Here is a 23,692-nt window from a genome sequence, read left to right as displayed (position 1 = left end):
TGCGATCCTCTAATCAAGATGGTGGGTAAAAAGATTAAACAAAACTGGCCTGGGATTGCTTGTGACCAGCTGCCAACTGAATTTAACTCCTTTCACAACTGTCACCCATGGCTTGGCAAGCACGCCTATTCTGGGGCTGGCAAACTGCACAGCTGCTCAAGCCACAAGCAGCCCAAGTATCAAAGGTACTTAATGCAAACTATATTGATGGGTTAACAAAATTAGGACCTTTCATCTAATATGGTCAAGAACAAAAAAACAAAACAACAACAACAACAACAAAAAACACAGGAAAGATGAGTTTTGATTGGAAAATGACATAAAAACATTTTAGAAGTTACTGAATAATTAAGACATGAATAGTGGTACCTCTGGTCTGAGAAGGGAAGGTCTCAGCAACTGCTGTTGCTATAAAAGAAAGTAAGAGAGGGTTTTATTAGGCAGCAACAATTAAGAAAGAAATCTTACAAGCACAAAACCTTCAGAATATCTTGTATTCAGTCTCTTGGATACTTCCAAATTCAGCAAGTAGCAGAAAAACGATATGCACCTACCATGGGTAACGTAACTTAATAGTGCACTGTTTATTTTACTTAATATGAAATTATTTAACTCAAAAACTTTTATCAGAGCCCAAGAGAACTATTGCATCATGTGTGTTGGGAACAAGAGGGAAACAATGGCAGACAAAAATTACCTACAGTGGATAGAAAGCAAACTTACATGCACCTGCATTAAAGCCTGTGATTCTGCAATTAAAAACCTGAAGTGCCTTCTATCCCAAGCTTCTGCTGCATTCCTTTCATTTTCTATCTGTATTCACATACGTCTACAGATTTTAAATTGAATACCTTGCAACCAGAAACATAATTTAATTCACAATCCCAATAAGATAGTGGAGCATTATCTCACATTTTCTTTGCAGCTCATCTGTGATTTCTTACTATATGCAGGACATCGTGAGAAACCATGAGAAAAGAACACTGGTGTGGGCAAACAGGGAGGACTGGCAGGTCTATATCCTAATTCCCAGGTGAGTCACAGTTGAACACAGATCATTTCTGGCAGTCACATTTTTAATTAGACTACAACTTCAGTTTTCAGTAAATGACTAAGGCTGATGATAATCAAATTTGTTCAGGGAGATCAATGTCATCCAAACAGTCCTCTGAAAATTTGGGGGGCACTGTGTCAGCCAACTTCCTTGGCCAAAGCTAAACAGCATGAGATGGGAAAGACCTGTATCTGAATTAAGAGATACAAATCAACTTTGCGAAAGGGAAGACAGATCACAGTGCAAAAGAATAAATCCGCAATTTGTAAACCTACTAAATAAGAAGCAGCAGACTCCAGAGGCATATCCTAAGATTAATCAGAAATGATCCAGCTCTCATCAGTAAATATCAGCCATTATGATGGGAATGTATTTTGGAGAACTTACTGAATGAGTTCATTTAGAAAATTCTCCATGTGATTCATTGCTAGAAAAAATGATGCTATGGTTCTTTGTGGGGAAATATTGGTGGTAGGTGGGTGGTTGCTCTGGATGACCCTGGAGGTCTTTCCCAACATTGGTGATTTTATGATTCAGCAATTTCTATGAAAAAAGACACTGCTTTGTGCTGAGCCCATGTGCTGGGCTGTAGCAGATGATCAGACCTGCTGCTGTAAAACATGAAAAGCAATGGAGGCAATTCCCAAGGAAACTTTTGGGCAGTCAGTCAAGCAGCAGTCCTCCATCCTGGAGGTGATGTTTGTGCCACAATATCTACTAGCCACCAGTGAATCTATGCCTCCTGAATGAATCCAATCTTTCTGAACCACGTTGGCCTTTAAAACATCCATTGCTTCACAACACAGGCTGTTACAGAAAAAGAAAAAAAGAAAAGTATGTTGATAGGATCAGTAATTTAAATGTAACCAGGGAACAGCCTTACCTCTTGCTGTGCATATCCTCGCCTTGAGGTCAGAAAAAGAAAAAAAAAGTTACATTAGTATACCTCTGCTCGACTATATAAAGATGCATACTGCCATTCTTTCTAGAGAAAGGTGAAAAGATAACGTGATTAGAAATATTACTAGCAAGAAATGCGTATCTAAAATACAAAATATGTTTGTCTTTAGATTTGCTCTGAACATACAAATTGTTGCAGGAGGAAGCCTACTGAATCTTTGGGATCTTTTCTTGCTTTAGATTGCAAATGAGTGAGAAGAAATCCCTAATCCCCAAAAGCCAGAGAGCCAGTGCAATACAGCAAAGGGGATCAGGGTTAAACAAGCATAGGCTTGTTTTTTCCTTCTGTTCCCAAAAGATGTCCTGCCAAGTCACCTTCTGCGTTGTCCCAGTGACCTAGAAAGGCCATCTACAAAGAGATCGTTGTTTCACACAAAACTTTTTTAAGCAGTGAAACAATTTCTCTCCTACTTCTGGACTTATCTACACAAGACTTGCTAGCAATTGGTCTGAAGCTTCTATTAGTAATTTAACTACATTATTATCATAATTACACATTTCCTAACACTTGGTCAGCAGGGAGTGAGTGGTATTATTTTTGCTATCTATGATATATTGTGCCATAGGCTTTGTGCTCTTGATCTCTGGAATTCTTTTTGGTTCTTTGAATTTGTTTTCTTGGAGCCTTTCATGTGCGTGACAAATGCACTTATATCTATCAAGGACTGTATCTTCACATTTTGTGCCAGAAAATTAAAACAATTAAGAACAGCAAATAGCAATTTAAGTCTTCGTATCACTGTTGTTGTCTTTTTTAAAAATTATTTTCTTAAGGAAGGGAAGAATAAATGTTCAGAAGTACGCTGAACTTAACATACTGCATAGCCAACAGTCTCAGGGAATCCATTAATTACACTTGAGTAAATAAAAAAAGAACAGAATAGAAGTCCTTATTGTTCTTTGCTATTATCTCTGAAGTCTACTATTAATATTCAACATATGGAATTGATTATCAGCATTACGTTAATGCTGTTGCCCGTATAATATGAAAATGATGAACAACTGAAATGAATATCACAAGATGACGTGACTTTTCAAAGCCTACTTAAGCAACACTGTATTTAGGGTCCATATCCCCTATAGGAATCTTCAGAAAAAGGTCTCGTGTCACACAGGAGACAAGTAAACCTATTAATCTTAATCGCTCTTGAGTAGTCACTACATTGCAGATTAAAGTTTTAATATAAAGATTTATAACTTAGTTTGGAGTTCAACTTTCTTAAAATTAGCATAACACTGTATTTTGAGAGTTGCTTATATTTCACTTATATATCATTTTTTTGTGGAGAGAACTAGGAAAAAAAATAAAAATAAAAGTCAATTCACTCAATACAGCACAAGGATCTATTCCCTCAAAAAGGCAAAGGTCATTGATTGTCTCCAGGAAGGAATTTAAAGTGCCTATCCACTGAGGGAGGAATTGCTTCTGGATAAACACGAGCAGCTAGTATCTCACTGCAATCTGTCTGAGAGAAAGCAAGAATGCTACACCTGTGATGATGTAGGATAATGTGCCAGCTACTATTTAATATGAGAGATGTAACAAGAATGAATTTACACGTAGCAAACATGGCAACCTTTCACAGGACTGCTTTGCTAACATGAGTTGATGGAATTATCTAAAGCAACAATTTTCCCAATTACTAGCATCCCACCATACTTTTGCTATTGCAAACCTTTTATCTGTTTTCACATTAAAAGCATAGGAATCATAAAACCCAAATACTGCAGCTAATAATCAGAGGAAGCAACTGCTCATTAATTTGCCTTGAGTTTTGAAATGGAGGTTTCCCATGGTTCAGAACTTGAACCTGAAGAGAAGAAGATTCTGAAAGGGAGATGAGTAATGATACGCTACTGCTTGATTTCAGCTTTGCAAGCAGTTCATAGGGAGAAAGAGTTCTCCACAGACACAGCCTCTGTTCCTGCTCAGAACTCACCCCAGTCAAGATGTTGGTAAGAGGACCGGAGGTATGTCAAGGATCACAGCTGTCTGCAATTAACTGAATCTGACAAACCCAAGGAGGGCCAATACGCTTATATATGGTCAACTGTCTGTCAAGTAGCTTACTGTTTATAACATTTCATAGTGGTGCAGAACGGCAGTAGCATCCAGACTTTTCTATGGGACAAAACTTCCCTGGCACGGGTTAAAGTGCATGCTATTGGTACAATTTCTTTCCCTGTCCAACACAATGCTATTTTATTTTATTTATTTTATTTTATATGAAGGCTGTTCAGGAAAACAGCAGAAGAACCAAGGTTGCATTAATTGTAGACAAAAATAAATTAGGTTTCATAAACTCTTCAAATTAATAAGAGCTTCAAGAATGAGAGAAAGTAGGTGTTCCTCATTAGTGAAGAGCTGATTGCAATGACCCCCACAGGCTCTTTGGAGACCGACTGGATGAAACAATATATTTAAAAAGGAGCTTTTGTGTGATTTCTGACCTTTCTGCCTAGGGAATGGCAAAACTTTGGAGTTTACCTTGTGAATTACTAAACATCTGCAGCTCTACTGCATGCCACTATAAAATTAGGCCACATTTGTCTAATATTTCACTAGTTGATGTAATGAGCATCACAAAGGTATCTGTTATGGTTCTACAGGCTCTAATGTTGGATTTGGAGACTTAAATACAAATCACTGATGCAAGAGTTGTTCCACTGCAAACATGCTCAGCACAACAATTTCTCACACTCAACTCCTCACGGTTTCAATTGCCTGCTTCTGTGCCTGGACCACAGCAGGTACACAGAAGGAGGAATTCAAGCAAGCCGTCTTCCAATTCCGGCACTTAAACCTTCAACGTTTCTCTAATTGCTGCTAAACTTTGACAATTTGCTGTTGCTGTGCCACTCAGAAAACTTAGCACTGTGGGCAGCTAATATACACACACAAATCTCGTAAATTACATAGACTCTATGGCAAATATGCTGCAATAGATAATTATTCCCTGGCTTCTGTTCCTGCTCCATTACATCTCTTGGAATTAGTCTAGATCAACAAAGAGTACAGACATTATGAGGCACAGAAAAATTCTAATTCTAAAATTCAAGTTGGTGAAACTCATACAGTGGACTTCAAGGAGTTTGGATCTGGGACAAAGAAAGAGAAACTACCTTCAGCAGCTTCCACACACGTCCTAACTGCAGATGTAAGAAAAAAAAAAAAGAGAGAGAAAACAGAAAAAAGCCAAGCATTGTGGAAACGATAACTACAGACAGTCAGATAAATAATTAGTTAGCTTTCTGCTCTGAATTATAACATTGGATTCTGGTTTTTAGTATTTCCTCGTTCTGTGATACCTGCCTATCCCTGTGTGGTTTTTCTTTTTTTTTGTTTTTGTTCGTTTTTTTTCATTTTAAACAAATATATTCTGCATTTTGGAAGAAAACAAATTGAAACGTACAAGTTGAACCAACCTAACATCCATTTAAATGCCTAAATTACTTTTACTTACCATTTGTTTCAAAGGACAAGCTAATGTAGTGAAAATCCCATATTAAATGTAAAAGTGTGATTTAGATGACTGTGAGCAAAAAAGCCAGCAAGTAAATTACATGGATTTTTGCAAGTACTTAAAAAACCTTTACTTGGTGACACTAATCAGAGTGACTTTATTATGTTTTAAGATGAGCAAGATGTTTTAGCTGTGAAGTTCAAAGCATGAAAGTTAAAAAGAGACATCAACAACATGAACATGCAAAATAAAAAAAAAATGGTTTGTACATTAAATCATTTACAAAATAAAAACATTAAACATGCAGTTACAATATAAAAAATGCAATGGAAGGCATGATGTATGGGACACAAAGGAAAACAGCAGAAAATCAAGAGAATACCCTTCTTCTGACTTAGGAAATGCAAATGTGAGCTAAAAGAAATCATGCCAGCATAGCAGAGCACTGTGCCATCTCCCATGGAATAAAAAGATGTATTGCTGTAACAACTCTGGCTCACTATTGCTGAGCCTGATTGCTACCAGTACTTGCTTTCTTTGACATCCAATATTTGACAATTAGAATCCTCCCGGATAGTACATTTTCTGGGCAAAGCAAGAAATTCCCATTACAGCTACAGAAAAATCACTCTGCTTACTGGTATTACCTACAGTGAGGGTAGCTTAATGTAAAGCAGTTATCAAGCCCTCTGCCACCTTTGAGTGAACCTTGCAAACAAATGGACAGTTTTCTCCAAGATTTTCAGGTAAACAGACTAAGAACCAATGTCATGGAACAGCGTGATGCACTGCTGAGAGAACAACTTGTAACATGACACGTTGCACATTTCTGAGTGAACAGGTAAGACAAAAGTCTTTCAATTTCAGGATTAGGACCAAGTAGTAACAAACAGCAGAGAAAAGGAAAAATTCTGCATTTCTGGAGTCTGAGGCAGATGCCATGTGCTGCATTAGAGTCATCGTGCTCAAAACATTACATGCAGAAAACCAAAAACATTACAGTGCTGTCGATTGAGATGGAAAGCGTTTCTCAAGCTCCTCCACAACACAGCTCAAGTTGCCATTCTGCTGGTTTTGCTCAGCCACAGCCTCTGGAGTTGGCAGCTCTGGTGTTGCAACAGGTTTGAGCTTGGAAATATGTTTGGGCATAACGTGGTTTTTGTCTATTTGGCTGTACATATTGGCCACGGACTTCTCAATTGCTGCTAAATTCTGAATGTTTTTAAGAATACCTTTCAGCTCCCTACGGGGAGGTGGCTCTGGCGCTGTGGCCAGTGGTGGTACAGCTGGCTGTTTGGCAGGGGATTTTGAATGCTTTGTGGGGGAAAGGTGCTGGGAGCTAGGAAGAGATGAAGAAGGAGGAGCTAGGGGCAGAGCTGGAGGATGTGGTGGCAAATGAGGAGGGGATGGAGGTGGAGGAGGCAGTAGAGGAGGTGGGGGTGGGGGAGTTTTAGGCGGGTCTGGAATGTTTTCAGTAACTTCTCCTTTGGTCTGAGGAGCTAGAAAACTTTGGCAAACTGGTTTCTTTATCCTAAAAGATGGAGGAGTTGGCTTGCGAGTTGGTGGAGGAGAAAGTTCTTCAGGATAGTCATGGTGAGTGATGATTACAGAGGGGACCGCAGCGGGCTCCGGCTCAACTACTTCAGCACAAGGAGTTGGAGAGGACAGAGAAGAGCGAAGGCAAGGAGAAGCAACCACACTTTTAGGAGACTGCTCTAGCACATTCTCTCTTTCTTGGAAACAGATGCTGTGTGTTGGTGAACGGAGGGATTTCACATCAGGAGATTTCACTTGCTTCATTTCCTGCAAAGCCTGCTGCTCAAATTGTCTTGCCTTCTCTTTTACAGTTAATGTGGGGCCGCTTATTTTTTGAAATAGCGGACTGCTAATATCAACTCTGCTATGCTGATTTTCAGTTCCTTCATTCTCTGCTTTGAGTCTTTCCTGTTGCCACTGAATGGGGTCCATGATAACCGGCCTGTTCAGAGAACCAGGCGCGTGTCTCTTAGTAACATGAGCTGGTACCGTCCACGCACGGTGACTGCCTCCCAGAGAGGCATCTCTCAAGACTAATTGCATAGGAGAAAGAGTATCTAGGGCATCGCTTCTCTTCCGCAGCAACCCAGCAGCAGCAGGACTCTGAGTGATACCTTCCACATACAATGGGTTTTGAGTAGTTAGTGGGTTCTCATCAGATAAGAAAGTAATGTTACTTGAAGATTTGGGGAGGTTATTGTTCAATGATCCATTGATATTAGATTGCTTGTGAGCCTCAATAGCACGGGAAGCAAAGCTGCTTATAACTCTCTGTCGATCTCCTTCTTCTAAGACTGACTTTTTTCCCCTGCTTTGTTGGAAATGGTAGAGAAGAAAAAGACTTGAAAGAAAAGAAGATAACCACATGTAAGGAAACATGCATGGACATAGATTTTTATGAGAGAGAAAAAAAGAACTCATTATGATATGACTCACAGCCAAAACATTACTTCCAGCAAACTATGACTATCCAACAGAAAAATACTAGACTACTGGGCAAGACATTTACTTTTATGTCTTCATTAGGGAGGAACGACTCACAGAGGAAGAGATATTAAAACAATTTTTTTGTCTACTCAGCAAGTTCAGAAATTGTTGACCTCTTCTAAAAAACCTCAGATTTCCGAAGTTGGAAAGCCAACACAAAATATACACAGGAATTTTTAAGGTAAGCCTATTCTATAATAATTGTGCTTCAAACCTCTGCTATTGTACAGAAGTGTGCATAATTAGGCAGACTGTAAATGTGCCTGTGCTGCCTTTTAAAGAGTGCCTATAGGTCTCTCATAGAATTAGAACTGTTCTCCAAGTCAACACGAGCCTGAAACCACAGCCCCAGGGGAAGTGAGAAGTATCCCCAGGCTTACGTGAAGCTCAGAGCTGTAAGGTGTAAGCCAACAGGAGCTGAAATCAGTCAGCACATATGCATACTGCACTTCTGACCATTCTTCTGAAACGGATTCAGTCTTTGTTTTTACAATATGTATATTAATGCAGAGGTATCAGTGTGAGCATGAATTCCATCTCAGTGCCATGTTAAAAACTCTTGTAGTTTGATTTTAATTTCTAGTCCAAAAGTACAATGTCTCACTGTTTTCTGGAATTTACCTAGCATCTTGGAGTGACACTTTAATCTACCTTCCTCAAATACTTTTAATACCACAAACTTCTGAGCAAGTTTTAAGATGAGCAGTATATCAATATCAGAATCCTCAGTTTGTCTGCTAGAAAAGAGTGCCCTCAGTGTCCTACTTTAAGTAATGCTTACCTGGGGCTGAAAATAAACTTATTTCCCCACCATCTGTGAAAAATTTGAGATATTGGCCAACTCCAGATATAGTTAAAAATGAAACCCTTGTACTTTCTAAGACATGATTCCCCTTGTCAAAGTGGCTCAGTAAAAATAAGTTTAGATTGCTGCCATATTAAGATTAATTATAAGCAAACAGATCCCTGTCTAGTATAAGGAAGTAAGAAGATCATTAAAAAAGATACTTATTCTGTAAGTTCTCTGGGAAATTTTAAATATATCTGCAGGACAGTCAGTGAGGAGAATATGACAATGACAGGGGACACTGTGGCAGAGTGGGGTGTAAAGATTACCTTACTGCTTTTGTAGAATCTGTTTGCGACTTCACTTTTTTTGCCATTAGTTAAGACGCTTTGCTGGTACCCCATGTGTTCAGTGCCACAGTGAAAACCTGCACCTTTTCTTAAGCAACTGTGGCTAAAGTATATCGTGAGAGCAATGACATCTACACCAAAAAAAGCAATTCAAAATACCACTGAAACTATTCTTGGGGACTCTGAGCTGTCTCAACAGAAATGGAGATAACAACTTCTGCATTTACAAAAAATTTCAGTCATACGCTGGTAACCTCTGAAAAGAAGGAGTAATAGAAAAGTTACAACACTTTCCATCTTTTGCATGAATGTTGGAAGAAGCATTATTAGACCTCTTGGTCAGATTGTCCCATCATGTAGAATGGGACAGGGAAGGGCTCACTTCTCCCAATTGCAAAGGAGTAGCACCCAACAAAACCATTGAGAGTTACACTACTGCGTAGCATAAACTCTTCCCTAAGCACTGCAATTCTCCAAAAATCATAATGCCTTTGGACAGAATATAATCATACACTGTAGATAACTGTTGAAGTTGAGTTGGTATGAAAAATAATTGATTTCACACTAATAATAAACTAATTCTTCATTCTCAAACAGCAAACTGTGAGATTAATCAATCATCCTCCATCTATTTAGAGATGAGTGAAATAAACAATTCTGAACTTGAAGGAAGCTCTCCAGTAGAAAGCTCATGCAAGATGACATAACCTTTGCACTACTGGAACGGATTATTTCAAAAGCTTCTCAGCTCCTTCCTTGCTTCAACTGAGTCCTCTCACAGATGAGATTATCCTGAAATCACCTTCTGTTTATGTACAGGCACTTTAATCAATGAAAACATCAGCTCACCAGTATGCATATTTCTGTAAATTGAAAGGTGAGCACCCACCTTGTAAGCAATTACAAATAGCAGACTAAAAGATTTTGCTTGCATCCAATTAATGGATCTTAATCTTAAGTCTGTAAACTGAAAGCAAATCTTTGTGGACGCACTCAGGACTTTTATTTATTTATTTAAGCTAGTGGGACTATTTGGCTTTAGAAATAATACCGTTCAAGTTCAGCAATCATATTTCACCTCTATTTCCTACAAAAAGATGAAGAGGCATACAGGTATTGGAACTTCACAGTAAATGTCTTTCCTGTACTTGATCCATGGACAAATAAAAAATGAGTTTCGGACTGCAAGGTTTAATGGGGAAGTAAGGAAAGGAAAACTAGCATTTCTAGTAGCTATGAATATTAAGACAATGAAATGAGCTTACTTACTGATGCCTATGTGTCCAGACAGAGGAAAATGAAAATTATGAGACAAGGCAGATTTAAAACTAAAGAGCTTGGTTCCATTTCATTTGCTATAAACACCAAATTAAGAAAACAAGACACAAGGCAGTGCTACAAATGAAAGATGACTCTCAAGACAGCTAAAGACAAGACATACTTTACTAAAATTCACATTAAAAAAATAATAAATAATACTTCCTAAGGAATCATTTCCCAGGTTATAGCAGTGCCTTAAAATCAAATAATTGTCAGCAAAAATAAAAAGATGATTTGCACGTTTTTTTATTGTACTATAGTATTCTTTAAAATCCTAAGAGTGTTCATTTAGTTTAAAAAGACTTTTCTTAGTAGGTGTTTGATCAGTTCCTTAACATAATGGATAAGAGCTGTGTGCAAAGCCATCTGGGAGAAGGTATTCCAAATGCACAATCTCACTTCAGTGCTGTGAAAAATATTTCTAAGTCTCAAAATCAATATTGCAAATCTATAAATTGATGCCTGCATGTTTCAGTACTAGAACATAAACAATCTTTGCAGGTAAAATAGCCAAGCACAGTGAGGCTTGATCTGGGTTTAGCAGAAGGTATTAACTGAAGTACAAAACACAGATTCAATCATTGGGACATCCAATCTCCACAGATTATCACTGTTATTAAAATCAGCAGAAGTCATTCATTAGTTTCAGCAAGTATTTAGCAAATGCAAAAGAAACAGGAATTCTATCCAGCATTTCAGAGCATATGTAAGCATATAGATGTGATCCAGTTTGGTTCACAACCAGAAGTGCTCAAATTCAGAGACGTTACTACATGTTCCCTTCCTGTCCAAGCTATAACATTTCACAGAGGCAAAAGATGTAAGGAGGCAATCCAGCAGTCAGGAGAAGCAGTTCTTGCTTCGAGTATAGCTCTTTTCTCTATGTGAAAAAGCTCAAGCTCCAAAAAATACGAAGGAAAAAAGAAAAAGCTCATTTCAAACTCAGTCTGCTTTCAGATGGCCAAGAGTCTGCTTTCAGATGGCTCAGAGTCTGCTTTCAAATGGCTAAGCTGCAGCACTGAGCTTTGTCACACCTCCTTAACATTTAATAAAATCAATCACAGCACCTTTATCATTTCAACACTTGGAGCTAAACAAATTACGACGGGAAATACAGAAGCTGGCAGTCCTCACTTAAAACAGTATCTCTCTTCCTCTGCCTCCAAACATGATTATCGTTATGCTCTTCACTGTTACTTGTTTTTAAAACATAAACATAGATGAATAAGAGTGGGAAGCTTATCAGCAACACTCCCTTACTATAATACAAATATTAATTGGCTCTTCTCCGCTGTCATATTCCAATACTGAAAGTTAAATTGCTCTTGGAGTCCATAAACTTCAGATTTACAGAAGCATGAAAAGGTAGGCATCTCTGCATTACTGTGTGATGAGCATATAATAGGTAAAAGACGCATCCATTGCACTGCCATTGGTTTCTTTATATTGATACTTCCTTTATATTTAATTTTCAAATGGTTTCAATTAAAAAAAAAACAAACAAGAAAATAACACTTTACCAAATAGAATATTTTATACTGCAGCAAATAAGGGTTTTGGAGCAGCAAGTTTACTAGATGTGCTTACTCAGTAACTTTGGAAAAGGTTGGTGTGGGTTTTTATAATGGAAGCCATCCTGGCTTACCCTGGCAGCTGCTATCAAAAAAAACCCACATCTGATTGTGCCTCAGTTTTTGCCAACTTAATACCTGTTAGATAATTCCCTGTGCACTAAGAGAAATCTTTGTTAGCAAGTTAAATTTTTCTAAATCTCCTTACAGAGTCATTCGATTCATTTTCCAGATGTTTGAGAACCCCAAGCAGTTGGAGAAATCTCCCATCCCAAAGGAAAGATTTCTCCAAGTGAAACCTCTGTAAAGTGAATCATGGCTTCAGTCATTATCATGTTGATGCATGTCAAGGAATACTTACATAGTGCTGTCACCAAGCTCTTCGTAGAGGTTATTGGCAGCAGTGCTTGCTGGTTTGCCTGCTGGTAGGGCCATCTGGATCCTTGCAGTCTTAGCGCACTCGGCCTGTCGCCTTTGGTATGCCGTGTAAGGATGGAGAAATAGACTTGTTAGAAGCACTCTGAAACCCAGCAGGAGATGTGAATTTTTCTAGTTATTTTTTTTCTTTTTTTCTTTTTCTGAAGGTTTCAAAACATTCTTGGCTTTCAACTTTTAAAGAGAAGTGGTAACATGAGAGTTTTTACCCATCTTCTTCACCTCTGCATCAGCTGTTCTTTCCTGAGGGAATCCCAGAGCTCCTCATGGTCACAAACCTCCTGACCCGCTCCTTTGATCACAGAATCATAGAACTGCTCAGGTTGGAAAAGACCTTTAAAGATCATCAAGTCCAACCTCAACCATGCCATAGTACCCTTATTCTAACAACCCACTGTTAAATCCTGAGCACATCCCTGAGCACCACATCCAAACAGATTTTAAATGTGTTCAAGGATGGTGACTCAAACCCTGGGGAGCCCATTCCAGTGCTTAAAATCAAGTGCTTAATTCAGATGTCAAGAGATTGTGATTTCAAACATACAAAAAAATCTCTGGTGAAGTTTAACACTTACAACTCCTTTCTCAGTGCATTTGGTTGGTGAATTTTTGTCTCATAAGTTTTCCTGATTTCCCCCCTCCCCATGGGTAAATTCACTGTACAAATATAATAATTATATTGCTTGTCTAGAAAATGAAACCCGTGCTTTCTCATTTGCACTCCAGCCTGATGTGCACCTGCTTGTTTGAGGAATACTACATAGGGAAATCCATTTTTTGTCCTCTGTGGGAAACAGGCTACATTGAGGTCCGCTTTATTATTTAATGTGTTAGCATGCATGAATAAAACATGCTGTGTAGCCATTAAATCACACTAATACATCTTGCCACACATGATGTTCAGGAACCAAACTGGAGGGTAGGAAGCGAGTCTCACTGAATTCCAGTCACCTCTCACAAAAACTAACATTGGTAAGCTGTCAGTATTCCTATGCAAGCCATTAGAAACAAAGCAGAAAATAAATACTTACTCTTTGAATCTGTTTTGTTATGCAAGAAAAAGATGAAGAAATAAAATGGAAGGTTAAATTAATTCTGTTTGCAGCAATTGTCCTAAACAGTGAAACTAATAGGAGTGATAAACTAGTTGCTACTTAATTATTCCATACATAAAATTAGAGAATTAATGACATGTTTAAAGAATCGTAATTTCCAGAGCTGAACAGTGTTTGGTTGCTATTTGCAATACTCTTGAAGCAATTCTGCAGTCAGCATAAACATGAATTACAGCAGGGAAAATTGCTTTGGGCTTACAGAAAACCAGTCCCTGCCTCACATACGGACAGACAGAAAAGAGTAAGGTGGATAAAGAGGATACTGGGGTACTTCTTTATCAGACAGGCTACTGGGGATGTGTTTTTATAACTCTTTCTTGTTTTTACATGTTTCAAGAATGCTACAGAAAATCTCTTTAGAAGGGATGGAGTATTGGTTTTAGTTTCTGTTTAGGAGATAGCATTTTTTGTACATTACACAAATGATGTGTCTACCTTCTGGTCGTACACTCAATACTGTATTTCAAAGGCACTATTTAACACCAAGGAATAATGAGTTTCTGGCTTGTTTACGAAAGCTATAAATGTAGGCATGGAGCCACAAGTTGACAGTGATCATTTTCCACATAGAAGACAACTCATGTAATTTAACTAGTATTTTTAAAAGATTTAGTAAGTAGAATGAATTCACTGAATGTTAACATGATCATTGGTCTGGAAAGCACTGAAAAATGGACCTATTGCACATAAAAAGTTTTAACAGTGAGAAAATCTTATCATTCCCACCACATGTGCTGTGAGTATGAGTTACATTTTATTCCACTATAATTCCTACACTCAGTGGCAGACTGGAGCATCTACTTTGCCAGCCTGCTATCAGGAAAAATACCAAAGTACCTTACAAAAAGGAGAAAAAGGCTGTGATGACCGTATGGCTTAGGCTAGCTTTTGGAATTTACTAACACTAAAATGCCTCTATATTTTCTTTGGTCCTTGTCAGTGATATGTTTTCCATAAAAGTACAGTTTACATACATTGGTCTGCTATAAATCCAACTCCAAATCACACTTCTAGACAATTTAAATGCGATTTTTGAGGAAATGAAGTTAGGAAGATTCCTTAAAGCTCCTCAGCAACCAGCACTGAGGAAAAATATTGCTATTATCTCTCTTAAGGAAACAGGCAACTTGGATAATAAAATCAATAGTAACAAAACTTACTGAACAGGCTCAGTAGTGTTTCACTGGAAGCAGATTTTACATACAGGTTTGGTAGGTGTAAAGTAGCTTTGAGATACACTGCCATCCCATGTAATTGCTCTGTGGTAACACATACACATTTGGGTTTTCTTTGTCCCATCTTCCCATAGACCAATGCAAAACTGCAGCAGAAGAGCTGCCCCTTTGTTGCCCTTGATATAGAGAGGGGAGCAGACAAGGCATCTGTGAGGGGGAGGGAAGCAAAAAAATCCACCTGGGCTCTGGGAACACCTTCCTGCCTGGCCCTACAGAGCATGAGGAGGACACATTTATATTACATTCTAGCTTGTTCACCAGTTTTAAAATGGAAAGAGAAGGACATGGTGATACAGACCAATGTATGCAAAAGCTGAATGCAGCTCACCACTGAGGAAGATGCAAATTATTTATGTTTCAATTTTGTAATGATTGAACATCCTTTGGTTTAAGCATGCACGTGGAATTGGAAATCTTTCACGAGAAGCTAAGTAATTTTTAGTGGACCTGAAGTTGTCCATTACACAGAAACTTGCTTGTGATATCAATCCTTTAATTAGCTTATTAGCTCAATTACTTAAAACTCTATGTCTGCAAAAAATGAATGGAAACATCAAGCAAGTTCTTTCTGGTTATGTTGACTTGGATAGTGCTAAAATGGCATAAAATCAATCCTTCGTTAAAGGTTTGCAATTAAGAAGCACAAAGCTTTGGAAAAAAAATAAGTATTTTAGTATTTAAATAATAAAACAGTTGACTCCTCCTTTTATTTTGCCTAAGCTACACAATCTGATATTCAATTCACTAACTCAGCCAGACTCTGTTTGTTTGGCATGGAATTCAGGTCTGAATCTACAATTGCATTTCAAATGCCTGGCTTCTGGTCTTGTGTTTCATGACGTTTTCCAAACCAGTTACTGCACAACTTCAGAAATATAACAAGACACTTCATGTGCCTTTTCCTTCCATGCAAACCCTCACCAAGTCTCAACCAACTACCGTGATATAAGGGATGTTAAATATATTTTCCTGCATATGGACTGGCGCTAAAGGAAGTTCTTCAAAGTACATCCTTACTGGCATCCTTACTACAACTTTGGCATCACAAGGAGTAAGAGTACTTACTGTCTGTAGCTGACCATGACTATTAAAATAGCTGGCATACAGCACAGGATGATAATGACGGCCAGAGCCAGTAATGCACCTTCTGTGTAGCCTACAGCTTGTGCTTGCTTCTTGACATTTGCTACCACGTCCGGGGTGCGGATCTCCAGGATGCGTCCTCCCTGTCCCAGGTATGGCTGAAATTCTTTATTGATATCCAGCAGTTTGCCATCGAGGAACCTTCAGTGCCAAAACAGAAAACTATGATAGACAAGGTCATTAACTGTGTTGGAATTACAGTGTAGATGGGCTAATAACTCTGCTCTGATAAGGCACATACCTCTCCTTTACATGCTTAAGAATCTTTGTAATTTACCAGAATTTCTGTATCAGCGATAACTCCAATGTATTTAAAGCCAGAACATGGTTTAAACACTGAAAAGGAGAGGTGAGCTGAAGCCTATTCTCATTTCTAGGGGCAAAAAGTTCTTCACGCCGTAGAGCGGCATGGTAAAGTTTGCTTTGTGCTTTCTTCTTTAGTGCTCTGTTGCAAATGATTAACTAACTCATGAACACAACCCTCAGGTTCAACTTGATGATAATGTAAAGCCAGCTAATTTTGAAAGAACTTCCTACAGTTTCTTAAGGAAATTTTTTTTTTTTTTGGTGGGAGAGCCAGCCATCTATTGTTTTCCTTTTTGACCTTCCTTGCAATATGAAAGTGATAGAGAAAAATATACTAAAATAAAAAAATATATACTAAGATTAATAATTCCCCCTTAATGCATCTCCACAGCTGAAACAATTCTAAACCACGTTCTTGTATCTGCTCTGCCTAGTTAGGCTCCATGTCTCTACTATTTTCTTAAAGCACAGTGCCGATGCTCTGAGGTTAATTATTTGAAAGACTTTTTGTCTCTCCCTAAGGATGGCAGGAGGAAAGCACAGAGGGACAATTACGAGATCAACTCATCTCCAGTGGGAATGAACACCAGAGCTGTTGAATGATGTGCCCTTTCAAAATCTGGCACAGCATGGAGGTTTTTCACTGGCTTCGAGCTATTCTGGTTTAGAGCAATTTCTCCAGTTAGGGCAGTTTTAGGTGGAACCTGTAGCAACGTTCCCGATAGAGGCAGACTGGAAGATAGAGGAGAAGAAAATTTCAGCAAGTCATCTGTACTTGTTTCCCTAAAGTCAAACTGGAGGTCACAAACATGACAGACTGTGAGATGAATGAAAACTGATTCCCTCTTTTTTTTAAATTTTTTTAATGAGATGGAGCTCAACTCTTCTGGAGTTTCACACCTCTTCTAAAAGGAAAAGCAGAACTGTATATGATAAATTGTCATTTAAACAGCACAGGTAATCCGAACACTGATATATATCAGAACAATCTTGACTAAAATTAGTAATTATATGAACAAAATGATATCCATACAGCTATCAAAATAGCTGTATTAAGTAGCCCTATGAGTGACATAGCTTATATCACAGGGATTAGCTAATCAGGAGCTCTTGTCACTGCTTGCAAACTACAGCAATTTTCATCTTGTGTTTAATTTCAGATTTAGTCTCCCACCTAAGAAAGGAGTTTGAAGAGCACAGTCACCAAGGCTAGAAAAGTCTGCGAAAGAGCAAATGTGGTGGAAAAAGTTCAGCGTCAGATCTGGTAAATGGCAGTTTCAAGAGGGGCAACCAAATCTTAAGCAAGTAATTTCATTTCCCTTCTAATAGTAAACATTCTACTGGGCGACTTGTTTTTGACAAAACAAAACAAAACAAACAAAAACAAACAGTAGTTTTGCTAACAAAATTAGCTTTGGGATGCTTTGGGACTTATTTAGGGCAGGGCTGTAATTTCCAAAGGAGAATAAAAATTCTCAAATCACATTGGAAGTGAGGGTTGACTGTTTCATAAGCTGCCAAGTAGTTTCCTTAAATCCAGCCATAAAGTTTTAAGTGAGATGCACCCACCAGGATGAAGAGGATATGGCTGCCTCTGAGCTATGGTAGAATTCTTGCTCTGTCCACCTACACTTGTTTTTCTACAAATTATTGTGATCAACACATATTAAAAAAAAAAATTAAAAAAAAGCCCTGAAATTATTTCTGCATCTAAAATTCGGGACGCTTAAAGGAAATTTGAAATAACTTTTATTTTGTTCGGATGACCACAAGTGAGAAATTGCACTCCAAAAAGGCTGTTCATATCTTACATTTGATTTCCTCTAAAGCAAATTCATCTGCTGATAAATCCCCGTGCTTGTTCATTGATATTTTTTCTAACTTCAGAAAGTATACACTGTGATCTGAGTGTGTAATGCATCAGTTGGATCTCCTACCATGCAGAACAACTTCTCTCAAACGATGGAATGCTGAGTACCAGTTTTATGATGCCAGGCTCAAAGTGGAGCCTTGGTTACTCACAGACCTGCAATCCTAGAGAAGCAAACCAAGGCATTCTGAAGAATAGATTCCTTTTGTATTACTTGGCTCTTCTAATATTCAAAACTAATGCTGTGCCTTCTTCCACAAAGTATTTTTTGGGTAATTGAGCAAAAATCTCTATTCACAGCCTGAAGATGTCCAATGATTGTATGCAAGATTATTAAAAAAAAAATAAAATAAAAATACAAACAGAGCTCCAATTCTTTTGTTGTACACTAGATGTCAGTGGTGCATGCTACAAGTCCTTCTCGTTGGCCAAAGACAGCATTCAGCTAGGACAGCATTAAATCTCTGTAAGGTTTTAACAGCCCCTCGTAAAAATTCTGTTGGCATTTTCTTGACAAACCCTATTTTAACAGGCTTGTAACTCAACAGTGCACATTAACTCCATCAAGAAGCATGACACACAGTGCAAAAGGATTCAGACAGGGTAAGCATTCTATTTCTAATAGTGGACATTTTCCACTTAATGCATGCAGGAGAAATTTTCTGAATTTCACTTATTTATGCTCTAATAAATCAAACACCCTTTCGTATGAAAGACGGAAAAAATAAAGGAGGCTGATCATTTCAGTCTGCAGTATTATCTAAATGGCCTCAAAGTCTTTTAGGGGTTTGACGAAGAAGGAGAAAATATCAAAGTATAGTTACCATTCAGACATTTTTCAGCTTAACAAGACAGATTGCTGGTTAATAAAGATGTCAGGGAATCAGTTGTAGGAGTCCTAAGGTAAAGGATGAATCTCTCAATGTTTATCAGTCTTAAAAAGTACAGGACAGGGGAAAATTAGCGTCTATTAAGAGAGACAGAGATTTTTCCTGGCTAGCAATTAGGAACACAGTGCAGCTATTTGATGATTTCTAAACTATGCAACCTGACTATACAACCTCTCTCCCATCATTCCCCACTGTTTTGATTGAAGCTTTCTCTGATTAATCTATTTTCTGCTACGACCCCAAGCAGATTCCTGGCTGGCTGTAGGATGACTGTGGTTCCCGGCAATCCGTTCCCAGTAGCACTGCTTTATGTCCTGTGATCCCTCAAAAAATAACAACTCCAGGGAATATGGCCACAGAAGGAATTCCTTTTTAGATCTGGGTAAGAGCTGAGTGAAATCTCTTGAGGTTCACCCACTTGATAGCATAAACTTGTTAACTTCAGATTCCATGCTACAGAACTCTTCTTTCATTTCCCTCCTTTTACTTCTAGTAAGCTGACACTTAATCACCTCTAGCCTAAAGCCTGGAAAGCATTCCCCAGGGTTTTGCTCATTTACACATTTAAAAGCTTTTGAAGAGCAGGGAGAGAATTAAAAAAAAAAAAAAAAGAAACAAAATAAAGCTGAGCATGCAGGCACATGGCGCATTCCAATGGGATTGCTTATACGTTGATAATATCCTATGCATTTTCAAACCAGGCAAATGAATAACTTTCCATTCTCACTTGAAAATTTGCTTTTTAACTTCCTTAACTCTTCCTCTGCGTACTTCTGTGGACACATAAACACCCCTAAAAAGACATCTCTGCTTTTTCGATGGGCACCAAAATGAAGGACAAGACATTTTCTCTCAAAGATAGTCTGCAAAAGGGAACTATTCTCCCCATGGACTTGAACAAACTCCATGGATAATCACCAGCAGATCCACAGGGTGCTCTCCATAGAGAAAAGGATAAGGGTTTACAGGATTTCCAACTGTAATTGTGGTCACGTGTTTTCTGAATTTGGACAGCATTACATAACTTATTTTTGAGCTTGTGTATTTCTATTGGGTTCCCACCACAGCCATATTTCCAACTAGTTAAGACTGGAAGAAACTTGCTGGATTTAGATACCCCAGCAGGGGAGAAGTAACAAGTAGGACAAATCGCTCCCAAGACCAAAAAAAAGACCATATGAGTGAGAAGTTCAGAGACTGGAGAAAGTCCAGAGAAAAGTGTAAGCAATTAAAAAATGTGAAACGTATTTCAGAGCACAGAAGGCAAGGAATTTGTCAAGAAAAAATTAAGAGGATAATGTGATCATAAGTGTCTGTTTTGGCCAAATGAGAATTGAAAGGCACCAATTGAGTGCTTCGATCTAGCACTCACAGTTGTAATAAAATTCAGTGGTTGAATCTGGACAAATTAAAAAAAAAAAAGGCAAAAAAGCTGTAGTTTTTGACAGCAAGAATAATTACCTCTGCAATAACACAACAAAGGTTGTAGTTGATTGCATTTTCTTGTGCAGTTCCTTTGCTGAAAGATGTGTCCAAAACAGAATTAATTCTGGGAATTCCTATGATCTTTATTACACCAGGTCAGACTGATCACAGTCATCTTTTCCAATTTATAAACTCTGAATATATGCAGAGCTTTAGTATGCTATAATTCATCTGTACTAAATTAAGAGCTTGAGAGAACAAGCCCTTTTTCGATCACAGTCCACTGAGATAGCTCACAGCCATTTGCTTTATAGGCTGCTGACTGAGGCACTGCTTTTTGCCATCATTGAGCAGCCTGGTCTTGTTTTCACTGTGATAAAAAGCAAACACAAAAATGGAAAAGAAACAAAAAGAGTCTGCTTAAGAGGAAGATTTTGACTAGTGTTTTTCTTGTATGGATACGTATGCAGAACGCTCCAACAGATACACAGTTTCTACCAATATGATTCCATTACTCTGTGACCACACTCATATACTGGCAGCTGAATTGAAACACTAATTTTGTCTCAAAACTTACTTGCTCCCAGTGATGTCTCAAAAAAAAAAAAAAAAAAAAAAAAACCCAACAAAAAAAATAGCCATGTCAAGACATTACATTAATTTTGTTTTCTTATCCATGCAATATCTAGCTTTTCTCTTCTCTTGTTTTTCCCCCAAAAATGAAGGAGAGAGATGTTCCATACAGCTACTCCAGAAAGCCTGGAGGGGAATGGAGCAACCAAAGCCCTAGCTCAGACCTCACAGAGCAGTTTTGATACAGAAAAGGTATATTCCTTCAGAGAATTTAAAACAGAAGCTCATCTCCAGGGCAGATCAAATGGATTATAAACTCACACAGGAACAGAATCTAAACCACATGCACTGGGGTTGTCCAGTTCACGGGAATGGATTGGATCTTAAGCTATACATCCTCCAGATGTAGACATCGTACATTGGTTTCTTCAAAGGATTTCTTCTGTTCCTGTTGTTTTGAACCAGTTACTAACAGAGAGAGACCAACAGGCTTCAGAACAGTCCTCAGAAGCATGAAAAGAATGACAAACAATATACTTACTTAAAAAGTTCATTTCTCATTATAGCTCTATTTGTTTGTGGGTCAATTGCGTAGACCATGAGGTCAGATTTGGTATAATCCTCTTCAGAGTATCCATCCCCAAACCTCCGTGCACCAATGGATTCCACCACAACGGTTGCACCAGGAATCTGATCTTGGACATAGCGTTCCAGAATCCTAAAGGTGACATGAATGAGATACTACTAGACAATAATCACTGACTTGGATGGTAACCTTCAGAGCACTTTTTAAAAAAACTTCATTCTAACATAATCTCTTTAATGCTCAACTCTTGGGAAAAGCTTAGCAGTGTTAGGTCATTAGAAACAGCGACCCTTAAGTCCACCATTTAGTATTTATGACATCAGTTGAGTTGTAAATGGCTCATAGGAAACACCATCTATATTTCACCAAAACCACCACCTTGTCATCTTTTATTAAGCTATATGATTTCAGAACTCTTCAGTTCCAGCCTCACACAGGGTGCATACAGTAAATTTTCACACCCAGAAACAACAACAACGGGAAAACACTTTCTGTGGGATATTTCATCTGTTCCTCTAACACAGCACAACGCATCAGGTGACAGAACATCTGCTACTCTGGAAAGCATGAGCAAGTTTTATAGCCGTAAGAAAGTTGGAATATTGGGCTGATAATTTTACCGCAGAAAGGAATATAATAACTGCAGAAGTTTAGCAAGCAGAAGAAAGATGTCATTGGAATTTGCAGGCAGGTATGCCCGACATCACAAGGGCATAACAACAATAAACCAAAACAAATACGTCATTTTTCCAAAGAGAAGGTTTCATTACAATCTGCCAGAGTGTAGAAAGGCACACTGAAGATATGTACAACAGTATGAGAATACAAAAGAACAATGCAATTCTGAGGACATAAAACCTATTAGAAAAAAATCCTTTTTTTTTTCACTTTAATTGTCATTTGTTCTTGATGATGCAGCACACTATTACTGAAGATACCTCCTTTTTGTTTTTATTTTCAGACTACTTACTGTCCAGAAGAATCTTACTATATGCTTCGGAAGACTTTGTTTTGCATTCAAAAAGTCACATTTTTCTGCAGCTTTCCATGAAGAATTGTTTATGGGGTTATTCATAAAATGTGATCTTATTCCTACAATATTCAAAGAGCCAAAAAGAGAATCTGTTGTCTGCAGAATGTCCCTCCAAACAAAGAAATCAGGTGTGGTCATGCTGAAAGTGTTCGTGGTATCTGCAGAAGCAAAATGTCAATGGTGCAAGGACATCACTGAGCACCTGAAAACTTTCTGCACTGACAGGAAGCACACGTGCACCTTAGATGATTTTATAGAAAAATTATGCTTGTAATTCACTGCTGTTCTAATGAGCAATTTTAGAAAGGAAATTGTAAGAAAAAGAAAGAAAAAGATTGTAAAAGAAATTGTAGAATCTTACAGTAGTTAAAATATGTATGTTATTTCCTTCCAATGTCTGATCTGCTACTCTGATGGGGCCTGCAAAACTTGCTGAGCTTCTGTAGCAGACTGCTTTTGTGTAGCTGCAACACTGCTTATCCAACCAGGAGATACAGTGGTATTAGAGCTCAGCTGTACGTGCTTCAAATTCTGTATGCAACAAGCAGAACTGGTGCTCCCATCAAGACCAGTTTGGACGGACAGTAGAGACGGTGGGGAGTCAAACTGCAGCAAGAATGGATGAAGCCAGAAGGAGAATGGAAAGCTGGTTAGACAGCAATATCAGGAGAGCTTTATCCATAGCTGTTGGACACAGAATTCATCCCAAAGGAAATGGGAAAACCCTTGCACGCTGACCTGCTGACATGGGGAGGTTTAAAGACTGAGGCTGAGAAGGGCAGACCACTGAGAGATATATTAACAAGGTCATAAAATCAAATATCATCAATATTGGATACAAGGGCAAAAAACAGGCAGAGAAAAAAAAGAGAAGCTGCAAGTCTCTTCATTCTATCAGAACTATGAGTTACTGAGGAAGCACAGTGTTTTTTAGGCTAATTTATGCAATAGAATATCAAAACAAAAAGCAATAGCTTATTTATGATGCAAGAGCAAGGGAATGAGAGGAAGCACACTGCCTGATGCACCCAAGATGCAGAGGCAGACCAACC

At 38.2% G+C, this 23,692-nt stretch overlaps 1 protein-coding gene across 1 annotated transcript in view; it reads right to left on the bottom strand.

The window, feature by feature from the left end:
* PCDH15 (protocadherin related 15) overlaps positions 1-23,692 on the bottom strand; it is a 598,943-nt gene that overhangs the window by 7,810 nt on the left and 567,441 nt on the right. Inside the window, exons 34-39 of the mRNA XM_065746677.1 lie at positions 21,563-21,739; positions 15,880-16,098; positions 13,496-13,504; positions 12,391-12,501; positions 1,938-1,959; positions 370-408 (exon numbers count right to left, since the gene is read on the bottom strand). Coding sequence (XP_065602749.1) covers positions 370-408; positions 1,938-1,959; positions 12,391-12,501; positions 13,496-13,504; positions 15,880-16,098; positions 21,563-21,739 — 577 coding nt within the window. The remainder of the gene's footprint in view (positions 1-369; positions 409-1,937; positions 1,960-12,390; positions 12,502-13,495; positions 13,505-15,879; positions 16,099-21,562; positions 21,740-23,692) is intronic.

This window comes from Cyrtonyx montezumae, unplaced genomic scaffold (genome assembly GCF_038088225.1).
Source record: "Cyrtonyx montezumae isolate F1298 unplaced genomic scaffold, pur_monq_1.0 scaffold_4, whole genome shotgun sequence".
In the NCBI taxonomy this organism is placed as follows: Eukaryota; Metazoa; Chordata; class Aves; order Galliformes; family Odontophoridae; genus Cyrtonyx; species Cyrtonyx montezumae.
This window is presented reverse-complemented; position numbering and strand designations above follow the sequence as displayed.